Here is an 18,523-nt window from a genome sequence, read left to right as displayed (position 1 = left end):
CTCCAGTTGTCTTGATACATGTGGAGAGTCAACACCTTTAGTTGCTCCACCTTTTTGGTTTGCTTCCTGTCCTTAAGTTTGGTGTGGGTTTTTCTTTTGTTTGCCTCTTGGGCAGATTTAGTGGGTCTCATGGTGGGTGTCTTTTAGGTCCCAGTTGTTGTTACTAGTCAACTTTCAGTGGACACCCCCATAGTGTCTTTCAGAGCCCCTCTTAAAAAAACAAGCCTTTATTTTGGGTTGGATGTTGTATCCAATTAATATTTTAATCAATGGCATTTCCTTAGGGAGCCAATTAGTCTTTCAGTTGTTAATCTTCTGTTTGTTGTGTTTTTTTTCTTCCTGTGAAGCCATTGTGTTGCATCCATGTCTGAAATGTGCAGTATAAATAAAGCTTGATTTGATTTCAACAAATTAACCCAATGACTGACCAATCAACAGACTCCTGGTCTCTAAGTATGAAAACCGTATCAATCCCACTTTTCCAGCCTGCTGAAGGCGTGGTGGAGTGGTAAACACCACCCCCGGCTCTACCAGGGGCTTGAGGTGGTCTCCCACAGCTCTGCTTATGTCATGTTCTGTGGCCTTGCTGTTCCATTTCTTGACTGCCCCTGCAACACAGAAATAAATACATTTAGTAATATATAAAACACTCAAAGTAATGGATATGGAGCATCTATGGCCTCATTTACACCTGACACTAAAATGTGACTTCTGTCATCGGATCACTCCAAGCTGCATTAGGTTCAGATCTACCAGGATGGGCCTTTGACACAGTCAGGCCACTGAATATGCATAAGCGATGTAAAGAGATGGGGTGAATGAGAGGGGAAAAGTACATTTGACACAAATTACCTTCATAATATCAAAGAACAAATGTGTGTGCCTGAGGGGAAATTACCTTTCATACAGCCAAAAGGGGTGAGAAATTACACCAATATCAGTGGACAATTTGCACTAATGTAAATAAACATAGATGGAACATATTCCCTTTTGCTGACGTGATGAACCGCTAAGGGAACATAAATATTTACCATCTAAACCATGTGTGACCTCTCACCTCTCTGGCTGTAGAAGTGTTCTTCCTAACCAGTCCCTCAACAGCTCTCTGACTGAGCTCCACCCTCACTGGGTCTTCAGAGGAGAGGAAGGCTGAGGAGGGATGGAAGGATGAATGGATCAGTCAGTCAAAGTGTAGAGCTGCTGTCTATGCTGTCTGACAAAATCACTATTTTAGTAGTTCATTAAAGTAAATAAGGCTTTATGACTGCTGAATACCAACTATCAATCACTTAGATCATGTATTTTCAGGTAGAGATACATCCTTGAGATGTCCCTAGCCCATTGAAGTTGACATTTAAAATGGTTAAGGAAGGGGTTAAGGTTAGGGTTTAGGGTAGAGATGTCCCAAGGATCCCAGATAGCATTGACCATTGTGCATTCTTCTGTCTCTTTTACATAGCAGGTGTAAAAGAAACACAGATAAGACAAGTAGGCACGCAATGGATTATGGTCACTGTAGTTAATTACGTTTTATGCGCTAAACTATGTAGAATATTGGCCTGTTGGAAACTACAACTCTACTACCACACACAGTTCAGTCTGGGTCTGATTTATCTCTAGAGAAACTACAACTCCCTACTACATCACACAGTTCAGGCTGGATCTGATTTATCTCTAGAGAAAGTACAACTCCCTACTACATCACACAGTTCAGTCTGGATCTGATTTATCTCCAGAGAAACTACAACTCCCTACTACACCACACAGTTCAGTCTGGGTCTGATTTATCTCTAGAGAAACTACAACTCCCTTCTACATCACACAGTTCAGGCTGGATCTGATTTATCTCTAGAGAAACTACAACTCCCTACTACATCACACAGTTCAGTCTGGGTCTGATTTATCTCTAGAGAAACCACAACTCCCTACTACATCACACAGGTCAGTTTGGGTCTGATTTATCTCTAGAGAAACTACAACTCCCTACTACATCACACAGTTCAGTCTGGGTCTGATTTATCTCTAGGGAAACCACAACTCCCTACTACATCACACAGTTCAGTCTGGGTCTGATTTATCTCTAGGGAAACCACAACTCCCTACTACATCACACAGGTCAGTTTGGGTCTGATTTATCTCTAGAGAAACTACAACTCCCTACTACATCACACAGTTCAGTCTGGGTCTGATTTATCTCTAGGGAAACTACAACTCCCTACTACATCACACAGTTCAGTCTGGGTCTGATTTATCTCTAGGGAAACCACAACTCCCTACTACATCACACAGGTCAGTTTGGGTCTGATTTATCTCTAGAGAAACCACAACTCCCTACTACATCACACAGGTCAGTCTGGGTCTGATTTATCTCTAGACACACCCTCTCAGCAGACAGACCAAAGCCCCAATTCAGGGAACCGTTGATTTACTTCAGAGGAACTGTGTCTAGAGTGATTTCCTGTTGTTTTGACACCTCACTAGAAGACTAGAATAACTAGCTGTTGCTACAGAACGAGACGACCAATTCACAGTTAGTCTGTGTCTCGTTCTCTACACACGTACACATACCAAGATCACGTGTTTTCTATATGTACAAGATAGTTTGACAATATAAGGCTTCTGAACTCCTTGTGTCATCGAGCTCTCGGCCTTCCACCTCAGAGTGTAGGGCTGACCAGCTACTTTATTGCAATTCTTATCAAATAAAGGTTGATTGTTTGAAGAAATGACAAAGTCTCTCCTGATTGGTTAGAATTTCCACCACAATGTGCAGTAGGCTTTTTCAATATCAACAATGATAGACCAGACTCATAGTACAGAATGAATGACTGACTGCCCAGTTCAACATCAGTGCACCTTCTCACCTCATACTGTATTGGAGCAGCAGCAGCTGACTGCCCGGTTCAATATCAGTTCACCGTCTCACCTCATACTGTATTGGAGCAGCAGCAGCTGACTGCCCGGTTCAACATCAGTTCACCGTCTCACCTCATACTGTATTGGAGCAGCAGCAGCTGACTTGATTGTTGATGCTAATCAGCATGTTTGAATCTGAGAGTAAATAGAGCCGACTACACTCTAAAAATGAAGGGTTCAACTGGAGTTGTTCTCAGATCCCCTAAGAACCGTAGGGTTCTTGGTCAATGAAAAACAGCCCCAAAAGGTTCTTCAAAGAACTTGTTAGAAGGTGGGTTCATCGAGGAACCTCCGTTGTTGCTGGACTTCTTCCGGGAACTTCGCAATTACAACTGAAAACGATGGTGACAAGTTTGGATGCGACAACAGTTAAAAAGGTTAAGTTGGGTTGATGTTTGGCTCTGAATATGTCTCGAAATCATTTATTATAATAATATAACATACTAATAATGAATAACGAAGACAATGATGGTTTTCTGTGAATCCAAACACAGTATTGCCACGCAGCAAAATGTTGCGTATAATCTTTCAAGTCAGCCTGATTAAATATTGAACAATTTGCGTACAAAGATATCTTGAAATGTGATATTAGGCCTGTATGGCAGTACTGTTACTGTATGGCAGTACTGTATTGGCTAGTGCTTTCTCCAATATGTTCTTCTATTTTGCATTCAATTGTATGTTGATGCCATTTATCTTTCAATATTTACTTAATATATTTTAATGCTTGTATTTCTTTGACACATTATCTCTTCCTTTGAAATTCTTATAGGACAGAACATGGACACAACGCAATTGGGATTAAGAAGAAGGTACAGATATGTTGTAGGACAGCTGCATTTGAAGTGTACATTTAACTTACATAGTAGTCAATACAAACTGAAATGTATTAGCATGTGCAAATTATCTTTTCAGATCTTCTCAGAAATGAATCAAGTCCATGGAATGGATATAGACAAAAAGAGAATTCAAGGACTATCAGAGGTAGAGAGGCGAGGCAGGGGTGAGGACATCATCCTGCTATTTTGACAGTCCCTGAAGGACAATACAGAAGAGGTATTTGCTCTTATTCCTTCCCTTTCTCTAATGTATTTTGTAACAAAATTAGCAAGTGTAGTAAGATCATTGCTTTACTTTACTAGGACTGGAGACCACAGCAGCGATTCTGCTCTTGCCCTACCTCTTCAATGAGGACCCGAGTGGCCTTTATGTCCATGACAAGGTATGCCTATGCACCAATCATCTGTTTCTTCATAAACATAGGTGTGCATGCTTATATAAAACTACAGCTATACATTTGTTCTGTTCTTTGTATGTGTATTCATCTTTTCTTACTTTTGTTGACACAGATTTCACCGCTCTTCACTCCTTTACTGCACATCGGCGGAAATCCATTTCACCATGAGAGTGAAATCCCGCTGGCCTTTGATGGGGAGAACATCAACGCCCTCGAGGACGTCCCCATGGGACTTGGGGCTCTGCTACAGCTGTATTTTTTATTTTCCCTTCAATTTCCCCAAAATGTCAGAAAAACACTTATGTTGTTAAGTTACTGTGTTCTGGGGATAAGAGAAGTCGGGGTGAAGTTACCAGGGCCGGTCTTAAAGATGGGCAAACTTCCTAACATAACTAAGTGAATATGATATACACACTAAAGCTGAAAAATCTGTATTTAGCATCAAGTCTACAATATTGTTAGTTTACCTATGATTCATTTTTAATGTTCTTTTTATTGTACATCATCATTATTTATATATTTTAAATGTCATGAAAAGCACTATACAAAGTAAATGTATTATTTATTATGGTCTGACATGTCTGCAGAAATATTGCAATTTCTTAACCTGTTATGGTATAGGGGGCAGTATTTTCACGGCCGGATAAAAAACGTACCCGATTTAATCTGGTTACTACTCCTGCCCAGAAACTAGAATATGCATATAATTAATAGATTTGGGTCGAAAACACTCTAAAGTTTCTAAAACTGATTGAATGGTGTCTGTGAGTATAGCAGAACTCATATGGCAGGCCAAAACCTGAGAAGATTCCATACAGGAAGTGCCCTGTCTGACAATTTCTTTTCCTTCTGTTGCATCTCTATCGAAAATACAGCATCGGTGCTGTAACGTGACATTTTCTAAGGCTTCCATTGGCTCTCAGAAGGCGCCAGAAAGTGTAATGAGGTGTCTGCTGTCTCTGGGCGAAGAACAGCAGGAGATTTTGTTAGTGGTCAGGCTGGGGACAGTGACACTGGAGATGCGCGTTTATGAGAATTCTCAATTTTTTTCTTTCAGCCTTTGAATGAATACAACGTCGCCCGGTTGGAATATTATCGCTATTTTACGAGAAAAATAGCATAAAAATTGATTTTAAACAGCGTTTGACATGCTTCGAAGTACGGTAATGGAATATTTTGATATTTTTTTGTCACGAAATGCGCTCGCGCGTCACCCTTCGGATAGTGACCTGAATGCACAAACAAAACGGAGCTATTTCAATATAACTATGGATTATTTGGAACCAAAACAGCATTTGTTGTTGAAGTAGAAGTCCTGGGAGTGCATTCTGACGAAGAACAGCAAAGGTAATCTAATTTTTCTAATAGTAAATCTGAGTTTAGTGAGCACCAAACTTGGTGGGTGTCAAATTAGCTAGCCTGTGATGGCCGAGCTATGTACTCAGAATATTGCAAAATGTGCTTTCGCCGAAAAGCTATTTTAAAATCGGACACCGCGATTGCATAAAGGAGTTCTGTATCTATAATTCTTAAAATAATTGTTATGTATTTTGTGAACATTTATCGTGAGTAATTTAGTAAATTCACCGGAAGTTTGCGGTGGGTATGCTAGTTCTGAACATCACATGCTAATGTAAAAAGCTGTTTTTTGATATAAATATGAACTTCATTGAACAAAACATGCATGTATTGTATAACATAATGTCCTAGGAGTGTCATCTGATGAAGATCATCAAAGGTTAGTGCTGCATTTAGCTGTGGTTTTGGTTTTTGTGACATACATGCTTGCTTTGAAAATGGCTGTGTGATTATTTTTGGCAGGGTACTCTCCTGACATAATCTAATGTTTTGCTTTCGCTGTAAAGCCTTTTTGAAATCGGACAGTGTGGTTAGATTAACGAGAGTCTTGTCTTTAAAATGGAGTAAAATAGTCATATGTTTGAGAAATTGAAGTTAAAGCATTTTTGAGGTATTTGTATTTCGCGCCACGCTCTACCATTGGATATTGGTGAGGCGTTCCGCTAGCGGAACGTCTGTCCTTAAGAAGTTTTAATGTGTTTTGTAAATATTAATTCACATTTGTGGTGCCACTAAATAAACAATGAATTACTTAAATCAATATTGTCAATATTGTTGTTAATAAAATATGTTTTTTATAATGCAGGGAGGGTGGACCGAGAGTTTAAAAAATGAACCCCAAAAGGTTCTTTGAGGAACCATGATAAGGGGTTCCCCCACAGTTTCAATTTGAAGAACCCCTAAACTCCAGGAACCTTTACGGGATGCTTCTTCAACATCAACAACTAGTCAGACACCTTGGTTCACTCTAACTTTATGGAAAAAGGTTTATTCAATAAATCTAGCAACTCCTCTCATACTGGGAAGAACCTCCCCACAGGCCTTAAGGGCAGTTTTTATTTCAAATGTAGTACCTTGTCGGAGAAAATCCCAAAAGCTTTTTATAGTTTCATCGTTAGGGTAATTTACCCTAAAGTGGACACACTCCAGTTTCTGAGACAATTGGCTAGACTTTGTAGACTGTTTAATAATGCTTAAAATGCATCTTTATCAAATTATCCATTAAAGATACCAACTCAAAACCTACGTTCGTCTACATATGGGTTGTTTAAATTGTATCTAATTATATTCCCAGTATTACTTCATCAAATCTCTAGTAATCATTATACACACATACAATTCATCATATTTTCATATATTCACAGAATCCATATAAAACGTAAGAAATTCTAAGGTAGTCACGACAACCATTCCATTTGCTTTTTCAAGGACTCCACAGCTACGAAGCAGCTCTCCATAAATACTCCCAGCAGAACAAAAAATAAACTTTTGTTTCCCAGACAATGACCATGGGATCCTCAACGGTTCTCTAACCTCCCAGAGACCACGGCAAAATCAAGCCTCCCAGGAACTATAGACCTTCTGCTGCTAACTAAAATATCTAATAATAATAATATATATACCCCTCTCAATACCACCCCGTGACCTTCTATGATGGGCAGTGAAGGAACGGAACCCCAAGATAACGTAATAAAGCTTATTATCCACATCACAATCATCTGATTAAGCATATTTCTATACGTTACTATCCAAACTTCAGATTAAGACTGATGTTTACCATCAACAGAAAACAACTTCCATTTCACATTATAATCAAATACAATGCTTCACCTTCACCAATATAAACATGGTGTCTACTGGCTGTCAACAATTAAAAACAAGAAAAAAAAACTGATTTCTAAATAATAATATACAATCCTAAAACTCACTAGCTTCTAGAACTCTCGTCGTCTTGGGACGAGCCCAAACAAACAAAACTCATCACCAATACGGAAAAACATGAAACAACACAAAACCTTTTGACTGCCCACCCCTGAGACAATCAGCAACCAAGTTTTCCTTACCACGGACATGTCGGATTTCAAGAGGAAACTCCTGCAATATCCGTAGTAACTTAGTAACACATCTGAGAATGAACCCTGATATTCTAAAAGCAAGATAACAATGTCAATATAATTGTAGCCAAAATTGTCAGTTGTTTACATAATTAATAAATATTACTAAATGTTACATGAATTGTAAATATGAAATATCAAAACCAAATATACACCCCTTTGTTAATATCTATTGTCAATAATTAACTTAATGGTGAGGTATGGAATAATAAAACATGTATCTTTTGTCAGGCTGGATGTTTGAAATATGAGGTGATAGAGCTTCCTCTGCTTTCTAAAATATCATCCCGCTTATTAAGCATATTTCTATATGTTACTATCCAGACAACAGATTAAGACACATTTCTCACATAACGCTCATATCACAGTCACACAACTCTCATACCACAGTCACACAACTCTCATACCACAGTCACACAACTCTCATATCACAGTCACACAACTCTCATACCACAGTCACACAACTCTCATACCACAGTCACACAACTCTCATATCACAGTCACACAACTCTCATACCACAGTCACACAACTCTCATACCACAGTCACACAACTCTCATATCACAGTCACACAACTCTCATATCACAGTCACACAACTCTCATATCACAGTCACACAATGCTATTCCCAAACATACCTAATCAATTAGTTGTTTTTCAACAATATTTTAACCTGCAGGAATATTTTCACATTTCTATCTCATGGTTAGTTCCTAGGATAATGTATCTTTCAATAGTTCTAAAATGGGGTCCAGGTTTAAATCATATACAGGTTTAAAATAATTACAGGTGCACCTTACTATCTTATACTATACCATAAATGGTCTTAACTAGTAAACACAGATTCTAGTTTTCATCCAGTTCACACAGATAGCCGACTCAGCCTCAGAGCCTCCTGACTGGGCCCCGTTTACACCTCCACACAGGAATACACACTCAGAGCCTACTGACTGGGCCCTGTTTACACCTCCACACAGGAATACACACTCAGAGCCTACTGACTGGGCCCTGTTTTCACATCCACACAGGAATACACACTCAGAGCCTCCTGACCGGGCCCTGTTTTCACCTCCACACAGGAATACACACTCAGAGCCTCCTGACCGGGCCCTGTTTTCACCTCCACACAGGAATACACACTCAGAGCCTCCTGACCGGGCCCTGTTTTCACCTCCACACAGGAATACACACTCAGAGCCTCCTGACTGGGCCCTGTTTACACCTCCACACAGGAATACACACTCACAGCCTCCTGACTGGGCCCTGTTTACACCTCCACACCGGAATACACACTCAGAGCTCCTGACTGGGCCCTGTTTACACCTCCACACAGGAATACACACTCAGAGCCTACGGGGCTTTCCTAAAAACTCCACTTTGCGTGGTTTCGCTCACCTCTTTTTTTTTTCTTTTTTAACTAGGTTCAAGATGTGGTATCCACTCGGCTCGCTGCCTCTCAGAACAAAGTTGGGTCCATTTGCTCCGTTCCCTAAGTGTGGTCTCCCTGAGATCCCAAGTTAGAGGGATCCCTCGTGCACCATTTACCCAGGTCATCAGGAGCAGTCACCAAGTCAAGATTCACATCCCCATCGTCAAATGTGGTGGTTAATTTCTTTAATATCAATTGAGGAGAGACAAACTTATCACACAAGTCAGAGTTATTCTTAAACTAAATCTTTATTCACTTATAAGGGAGCAGGTCAATACAACGTACACATATAAAGTGAATCAATTGAGTGCTCTACGATAATGATGGCTGGTGGACCCACGGGACAAAAGTACAAAGGTCTTTTATAGCCCTTTCAACCTACATGACGAACAACAGATGTATAGAATGGGTCACAAGGTTAAGATTTGTATGAAAGATACTTATAATTCTCAGCAGACAGTATCTGCTGTAAAAAACAGTACTCTTTGTGTAGAGACCAGGGTCTGGCCCTGGGGTCATCTCTCCCTGGTACCATATAGAACAGAAACATTAACTCATGCTCTGGAATGCGGTCTCTTTAGGTTTTATCACCCAAAATACATTGTAAATCTCCTGTCAGTGTTTTCTCCCAGAGGCCCATCCTCAGTAGAACACACAGACACAATAGTTCTAAGAACACTATTCTGTTGCATAAAACAACCATTTGATGCAATAAAAGTATTACAACATAATCTTCCAGTTTTGCTCACAGTGTCCACTGAAAGTTGCCTAGTAACAACAACTGGGACCTAAAAGACACCCACCATGAGACCCACTAAATCTGCCCAAGAAGAAGAAAACCCCACACCAAACTTAAATACAGGAAGCAAACCAAAAAGGTAGAGCAACTAAAGGTGTTGACTCTCCACATGTATCAAGACAACTGGAGCACTGGGCCAGACACTCTTAAATAGAACCTGGACCAGCTCAGGTGAAACACCTTCCCACTAACGAGATGGACAAGCCAGCACAGGTGTAACACATACTGACTAACGAGGTGACACCAATCAGTGCGTCCTACGTGCTAACGAGCTAGACGTGCTAAAATCCAAACCTCAAAACATAAATGGAAAAACCAAAGACTGTAACACCTTAAGAGAATGCTTACCACCAACAGAAAACAACTTCCAACTTCCATTTCACATTATAATCAACTACAATGCTTCACCTTCACCAATATAAACATGGCGTCTACTGGCTGTCAACAAGCCCACTAGCTTCTATAACATTTCTAAATATATAATTTTCTACAATCTTAATTTTTGAAAAAAAAATATTAACAGAAAACGTGCAGTCAAAATAAGATCCATGGCAACTCACTGGCTAAACGCAAAACACAAATCTTTTTGACTGCCCAACCTTGAGACAATCAGAAACGGAATTGTCCTCACCATGGACACAAGCACATAAAACGCTGTTGTTTTGACAAGTAGCAATAAATCACTGATATTGATTAGGGTGAAAATAAGGTTGTACGTGCTGTTGAAGCTAACACAACTAAAAAAACACATGGAAATGGGAGATATATTTTTCCTCACTGGTTAGAGGACAACCTGCAGAAGACAGTCAGCTACATTTTGGAGTGATGCATTTAAATTTAGGGGTCGCTAAACAAAGGAACACAACACTTATTTGTCATCACTCATCGATATCATGTTGAAATCAATTGTGCGAGAGGAGGGAGATGAAGGTTGCACGTCCTGTTAAAACTAACACCTCAAAAACCACATGGAATCTGGGAATAATGTGTACATCACTGGTTAGAGGACAATTTGTAGAAAACAGCTAGCTACATTTTGAAGTGTTGCATTTTGATTAAAGTGGGTCACCAACATGGTAAGTGTAACACAGCTCTTTTTGTGTTAGTCACTTTTTGTTAAATCTCATAAATAGTACTCTTTCAATTCAGAGCCTGGATTTTCCCCCTGAGGCTAATATCCATATCATGTTGAAATCAATAGAACAGGGGGCAAACGTTTAGGGTTCTACATTGTGACATTATTTCATTGATATCATGAAACAACTCCTTCATGTATGTATTTTCTGATGTGTGATCAGATAACTTTTATCAAAGTAGCTCTTCCCACATTGATCACAGCTATAAGGTTTCTCTCCTGTGTGTCTCCGCTGGTGTCGAGTCAGATAGCTAGCTCTAGTAAAACTCTTCCCACATTGATCACAGCTATAAGGTTTCTCTCCTGTGTGTGTTCTCTGGTGTGCTAACAGGTTGCTTGACTGAGAAAAACTCTTCCCACATTGAGTACAGCTGTACGGTTTCTCTCCTGTATGTGTTCTCTGGTGTATAATCAGATAGGTAGATATAGTAAAACTCTGTCCACATTGATCACAGCTGTAAGGTTTCTCTCCAGTGTGAGTTCTCAGGTGTACTTTTAGTGATTTTAATCTTAAGTAACTCTTCCCACAATCAAAACAGTGGTGAGATTTCTCTCTTGTGTGTGTTAGTTGGTGTATTTTAAGTTCTGATGAAGATTTGCAACGTTTCCCACAGTCAGACCAGCAGATAGATTTCTTCCCTGTGGGTCTCTGCTGGTGATAGGATCTGGACAGACTCCTCTCTGCCTCGTCAGCATCATGATGTTGAGGCTCCACAGAGGATCCACGATAGTCACATCTCTCTCCTGTGTGAACAACAAGTCAGACAGATGGTGAAAGGCCCACAACAGCAAAAACCCACTGAAAAAGATGATGCCAACAGCGTAGCTATGATACTGTACAACAATTGACGTCTGTAATGAATGTTAAAATTACTTGACAATTGACTTAAGACAGTCAAGTGAGCAACAATAGTCATATTTTGTCTTGTTTTCACATGAGTAGTAACTAGAAATAAGTAAAAGTTGTTGAACCTCTAAGCAGTGTGCCAGGCAACTTTTGGTCTCCAATATAGACCCCTTTCTGTGTTTAATAAAATTGCGGCAGGAGGGCGATGCCCACACAATCTGGTTGCAGAAACTAATGAGGAAACCGCTAGTTATGGCTGTAGTATATGTGGTAATGAGGAAGCCACTAGTTATGGATGTAGTATATCTGGTAATGAGGAAACCACTAGTTATGGATATAGTATATCTGGTAATGAGGAAACCACTAGTTATGGATGTAGTATATCTGGTAATGAAGAAACCACTAGTTATGGATGTAGTATATCTGGTAATGAGGAAACCACTAGTTATGGATGTAGTATATCTGTTAATGAGGAAACCACTAGTTATGGATGTAGTATATCTGTTAATGAGGAAACCACTAGTTATGGATGTAGTATATCTGGTAATGAGGAAACCACTAGTTATGGATGTAGTATATCTGGTAATGAGGAAACCACTAGTTATGGATGTAGTATATCTGGTTGGAGCAAAAACGGTGAGCAAAGATTTGAGTTTTTCACAATGTATTCTGAATATTACAGCGCATTATCAGGAGTGCTACTCAAGGAAACTCACATTAAGCTCTGTGTCGCTGTCACGACTTCCGCCGAAGTCGGCCCCTCTCCTTGTTCGGGCGGCGTTCGGCGTCGCCGGCTTACTAGTTACCACCGATCTATGTTTCCCTGTTCGTTTGTTTTTGTCGTAATTATACACACCTGTTTATGATTCCCTGATTATGTTCATTATTTAACCCTCTGGCTTTCATGTGTGTCTTGTCCATGATTGTTTCCTGTTTTGTTGGAGGTGTTTCTCCCAACCATGTATATTTGCTGTGGGAGAAGTTTGCTTATAGTTTTGAGTAAACACGTTTTGTTTGCACTCATTCCTGTGTCCTGCGCCTGACTCCGAATATCTCCTAACGAAAGCATTACAGTCGCTATTCACTAATTCACCACCATGGGGGAAAACTCAGGGGAGTTCTCATAGGCTGACAGCAAATATTGCCTCCATTTACAGGTTGCTTATGAGTGCATTTCACACTACTTTTGGATTATAATTGTAAGGCTCGCTTGAATAACCTGCTTAATATGTTTGTGTTATTGTCCCAAATCAACTGCTTTATACTTAAACACTTCAACTACAAAAATGCTCTTTGGCTAGCTTTGCCATCAGCCTGACAATGAGGGTTTGTCCACTAATTGTTGAACTTTTTAGGGTATAGGGGGCAGTATTTTCAATTTCGGATGAAAAGCATGCCCAGTGTAAACTGCCTAATACTCGGGCCCAGAGTCAAATATTTGCATATTATTAGTAGATTTGGATAGAAAACACTCGGAAGTTTCTAAAACTGTTTGAATGATGTCTGTGAGTAAAACAGAACTCATATGGCAGGCAAAAACATGAGAAAAATCCAACCAGGAAGTGGGAAATCTGAGAATTGTAGTTCTTCTTTTGAATCCCTATCGAAACTACAGTGTCTGTGGGGTCACGTTGCACTTCCTAAGGCTTCCATTGGCTGTCAACAGCCTTTAGAAAGTGTTTTCATCCTTCTCCTGTTACTGGGCAGAGAATAGTAGCTCAGTCAATGAGTGGACTGCCTGAGGACAAAGGGCTTGGTTATGCGTGAGCCTGCGAGCACGCTGTTCCTTCTTTTTCTCCTGGAATGAATACGCTATTGTCCGGTTGGAATATTATCGCATTTTTACGTAAAAAATACCCTAAAGATTGATTGTAAACAACGTTTGACATGTTTCTACGAACGGTAATGGAACTATTTGACTATTCGTCTCTGGTACTGCGCTCGCGCGTTATGCCTTTGGATAGTGATCTGAACGCACAAACAAAACTGAGGTATTTGGACATAAATATGGAGTATTTCGAACAAAAATAACATTTATTGTGGAAGTAGGAGTCCTCGGAGTGCATTCTGACAAAGATCAGCAAAGGTAAGAGAATATTTATAACACTAATTCAGAGTTTCGATGGCTGAGCTATGTACTCAGAATATTGAACAATGTGCTTTCTCCGTAAAGTTATTTTGAAATCTGACAAAGCGGTTGCGTCAAGGAGTAGTGAATCTATAATTCTTTCAATAACTGTTGTAAATTTTATCAACGTTTATAATGAGTATTTTTGTAAATTGATGTGCACATTCACCGGGTGTTTTGGTGGGATTACATTTTCTGAACATCACACGCCAATGTAAAATGCTGTTTTTGGATATAAATATGAACTTTATCGAGCAAAACATACATGTATTGTATAACATGAAGTCCTATGAGTGCCATCTGATGAAGATCATAAAGGTTAGTGACTATTTTAGCTGTACTTTTGGTTTTTGTGAAATGGAAAATGGCTGTGTGGATTTTTTTGTGAAGTTTATGTCCTAACAATATCTAATTTTATGCTTTCGCCGTAAAGCCTTTTTGAAATCGGACAATGTGGTTAGATTAACGAGAGTCTTATCTTTAAAATAGTGTAAAATAGTTGATTGTTTGAGAAAATGAAATTATGCGATTTTTGCTGTTTTGTATTTCGCGCCATGCTATTTCACTGGCTGTTGAATAGTGTGTCCCGCAGGTGGGACGATCACGTCCCACCTAGCCCAGAGAGGTTAATTGGCCCATAACTTCACCTAACAATAACAGGGAACTACACTGCCACAAATACAAGGAAAGTAGAGTAGTGTTTTATAATTAAAACATTCTCACAAATCTGTCAAGGCACCAATTCGGAGAAGGGTATTAAATAAAGGTTTCAAACAATTTATAAATGTTATTGAATGTAGGTATGTTTCGCCTTTAACCTGTTAGGGGTAGGGGGCAGTATTGACACGGCCGGATAAAAAACGTACCCGATTTAATCTGGTTACTACTCCTGCCCATTAACTAGAATATGCATATAATTATTGGCTTTGGATAGAAAACACCCTAAAGTTTCTAAAACTGTTTGAATGGTGTCTGTGAGTATAACAGAACTCATATGGCAGGCAAAAACCTGAGAAGATTCCTTACAGGAAGTGCCCTCTCTGACAAGATCTTGTTCTTCTTGTCTCTGTTTATTGAAGACTGAGGATCTTTGCTGTAACGTGACACTTCCTATGGCTCCCATAGGCTCTCAGAGCCCGGGAAAAAGCTGAATGATATCGAGGCAGCCCCAGGCTGAAACACATTTGCGCTTTTGGCAAGTGGCCGATCAGAGGACAATGGGCTTAGGCGCATGCACGAGTCGACCCCGTGCTTTATTTTTTTTCGTCTTTTTACCTAAACGCAGATTCCCGGTCGGAATATTATCGCTTTTTTACGAGAAAAATGGCATAAAAATTGATTTTAAACAGCGGTTGACATGCTTCGAAGTACGGTAATGGAATATTTAGAATTTTTTTGTCACGAAACGCGTCGTGCGTTTTTCTTTACACTTCGGATAGTGTCTTGAACGCACGAACAAAACAGAGGATATTTGAACATAACTATGGATTATTTTGAACCAAACCAACATTTGTTATTGAAGTAGAAGTCCTGGGAGTGCATTCTGACGAAGAACAGCAAAGGTAATCAAATTTTTCTAATAGTAAATCGGAGTTTGGTGAGGGCCAAACTTGGTGGGTGTCAAAATAGCTAGCCCGTGATGGCTGGGCTATCTACTCAGAATATTGCAAAATGTGCTTTTGCCGAAAAGCTATTTTAAAATTGGACATAGCGATTGCATAAAGGAGTTCTGTATCTATAATTCTTAAAATAATTATGTTTTTTTGTGAACATTTATCGTGAGTAATTTAGTAAATTCAGTGGGTATGGTAGTTCTGAACATCACATGCTAATGTAAAAAGCTGGTTTTTGATATAAATATGAACTTGATTGAACAAAACATGCATGTATTGTATAACATAATGTCCTAGGAGTGTCATCTGATGAAGATCATCAAAGGTTAGTGCTGCATTTAGCTGTGGTTTGGGTTTATGTGACATTATATGCTAGCTTGAAAAATGGGTTTCTGATTATTTCTGGCTGGGTACTCTGCTGACATAATCTAATGTTTTGCTTTCGTTGTAAAGCCTTTTTGAAATCGGACAGTGTGGTTAGATTAACGAGAGTCTTGTCTTTAAAATGGTGTAAAATAGTCATATGTTTGAGAAATTGAAGTAATAGCATTTCTAAGGTATTTGAATAACGCGCCACGGGATTCCACTGGCTGTTGAGTAGGTGGGACGAAATCGTCCCACTGGCCCTAGAGAAGTTAAAAACTATAATTTTTGACCTTATGAATTGCGAGTCTTTCTATTTATAGTGTAGTCAATTTAGGGGGTAGTCCTGAGCTGGACTCAAACCTGGGTCCAGCAACTGTCAAGCAAACACCTTATAACTGTTACACCAAGATGTCTGAACTTCTTGACGAGGTCGCTAGGTTTTGGGTTACGGTTGCTACAATAGCTTTCTCTATGAATTTGAGTGGTTACATTTCTCCAGCACCCATTTCTCAGCTGTTTACCAAACCAAGTCTCAGGGCTGACAATTTTTTGCTATTTAAATCCTAGGTTACCCCTATAAAATAGCCGCACATCTATCAACCATTCTGCAGTTCATACAATAACAAAGCTGTCATTCCACCACTAGTTTGGTTATGAGATGATGATGGGGCTGGAGAAATGTAACTACTCTCAAATTCATAGACAGACCTGCGGATGCAAGGACTGACCATCCATGATATCAACATTATAGTTTTAACCATGTTTTGAGTGTTTGAGTGTTTACAGTTTTTGTTTATCATTTAAATTGTTTCTAAACATTGGAGAGAAAAAAACTTATTTGGGGTTCTGATGGGGTACAACGGTTGAACTAAGCTCATGAGGCATGTGTTATATTCTTCAAGAATCAATGGTTATAAATAAATAATTTAAAAAGTCTAAATATGGATGTAGTTTTGCATATTTCCTCTTTAACACCACACATCAGTTCAACAACTGCAGAGTTTGTGCCTCTGTCTTTAAGACAGTACTTACTAGTGTTAATCAAGGCCCGTTTATCGTTAGAACCATTGGATGCCTTAACATGCCTTTGGGAAACCGAGCCCAGATATCCAGTTTCATCCTCTTCATCCTCGTCTTCTTCCAATGTGACAGTAATCTCCCCCTCCTCCTCTTTCACCCCAAAAACAGCATCCTCCTCTTTCTCTTCCTGTTCTTTAGCAGTAACATCCTCCTCCTTCACTCTGAACGCATCTTCCTCTTGTTTAACTGAAACGTCTTTCTCTTCATCTTTCACTGTAACAGCCTCACCCTTTACTTGTTTTTGTATTGTGACATCCTCTTCCTCCTCTTTCACGAGAACGTTCAGCCACAGACCCTCTTTCTCCGTCCAGCAGACCTCTTCTTTAGCAGGAGGAGAGTAGCTTTGTGAACTCATGGTCGGGGATGTTAGCTAGCTAGGCTAATGCTAACTTAACCAGCCAGCTAGCTGACCAATAACAACAACACCGTAAATATGAAATTAAATCGGATAACTAACTAGACGACAGAAGTGGGTTTAAAACAAAGTGGCTAATATACACGAAAGCGTCTAAAGAGCTTTATTGGTTCGGCTATTTTGTCTAGCAAGCTACCGAGGTGGCTGAATAACTGTTGCTACTGTTGAAAGAACCGTTCCGTCCACTAGATTATACGTCACACCAACAGCATTGCGTTAAATTCCCAGACCGCTATCTGCTGACTGGAGTGGGTAACACAGTAGAGTAAAATGTATATGTAATTTTCAGACAAAAAGTTAAAGGGTAGGAATAAGGGACATCGCTGGTACTAGAATATTCATTAGCCCCCCCCCAAATACATCAATATCAGTCAATATATTTTTTCTGTGATTTCTTTTTTTCGTCAACCGCATCTTAAACTTCTTACCGGGCCGGCAGTAGGACCGGGGGACGCTGCTGCTGCACTAGTGACTGTTAGACTTTCTTCATCAAAGATGGCGGACAGAAATACTAGGAGAGCGGGGTACCCCTACACAGAACTGAACTGGATTAAAGATGGCGGACAGAAATACTAGGAGAGAGAGGGGTACCCCTACACAGAACTGAACTGGATCAAAGATGGCGGACAGAAATACTAGGAGAGAGGGGTACCCCTACACAGAACTGATCTGGATCAAAGATGGCGGACAGAAATACTAGGAGAGAGGGGTACCCCTACACAGAACTGAACTGGATCAAAGATGGCGGACAGAAATACTAGGAGAGAGGGGTACCCCTATGTAACAGTGTAGGTTCCGTCCCTCTCTTCGCCCCAACCCAAGCATCGTTACCCATCGTGCCACAAGAGCCACGGCCCTTGCAACGCAAGGGGAAACCCTACTTCAAGTCTCAGAGCGAGTGACGTCACTGATTGAAACGCTATTAGCACCACCGCTAACAATGGAAGAAAATGTAAGGGATTATAATGTCATAATGAATCATGCCAAAAACATGTACAGTGGACAGGAATATTAGTCAATGTAGAGACAAACGATTGTTTTTTTTTATCATTAAGTTCATTCACGAAAATCGCGATTTAGCCAGCTA

The 18,523-nt window shown here is 39.8% G+C and overlaps 1 protein-coding gene across 1 annotated transcript; it reads right to left on the bottom strand.

Annotated features, from left to right (window-relative positions):
- Positions 1-9,282: 9,282 nt before the first annotated feature.
- LOC145864048 (uncharacterized) lies at positions 9,283-18,000 on the bottom strand. Its single transcript, XM_082969082.1, has 2 exons — positions 16,974-18,000; positions 9,283-11,731 (listed from the first exon to the last, which is right to left on the bottom strand). Exons 1-2 carry the CDS (start codon positions 17,374-17,376, stop codon positions 11,121-11,123), a joined length of 1,014 nt encoding a protein of 337 aa, XP_082825208.1. The 5' UTR covers positions 17,377-18,000; the 3' UTR covers positions 9,283-11,120.
- Positions 18,001-18,523: the final 523 nt, after the last annotated feature.

This window comes from Salmo salar, chromosome 02 (genome assembly GCF_965601325.2).
Source record: "Salmo salar chromosome 02, fSalSal1, whole genome shotgun sequence".
NCBI lineage: Eukaryota > Metazoa > Chordata > Actinopteri > Salmoniformes > Salmonidae > Salmo > Salmo salar.
Note: the sequence above shows the minus strand (reverse complement) of the source record. Positions and strands in the feature narration are given on the sequence as shown.

Excerpts from the sequence above, each read along its gene's own strand:
- LOC145864048 (XM_082969082.1), bottom strand. The coding sequence starts at position 17,376 with ATGAGTTCACAAAGCTACTCTCCTCCTGCTAAAGAAGAGGTCTGCTGG. Across the intron at positions 11,732-16,973 it reads ACGGGCCTTGATTAACACTA|GAGAGAGATGTGACTATCGT; the intron begins GTAAGTACTGTC and ends TTGTTCACACAG.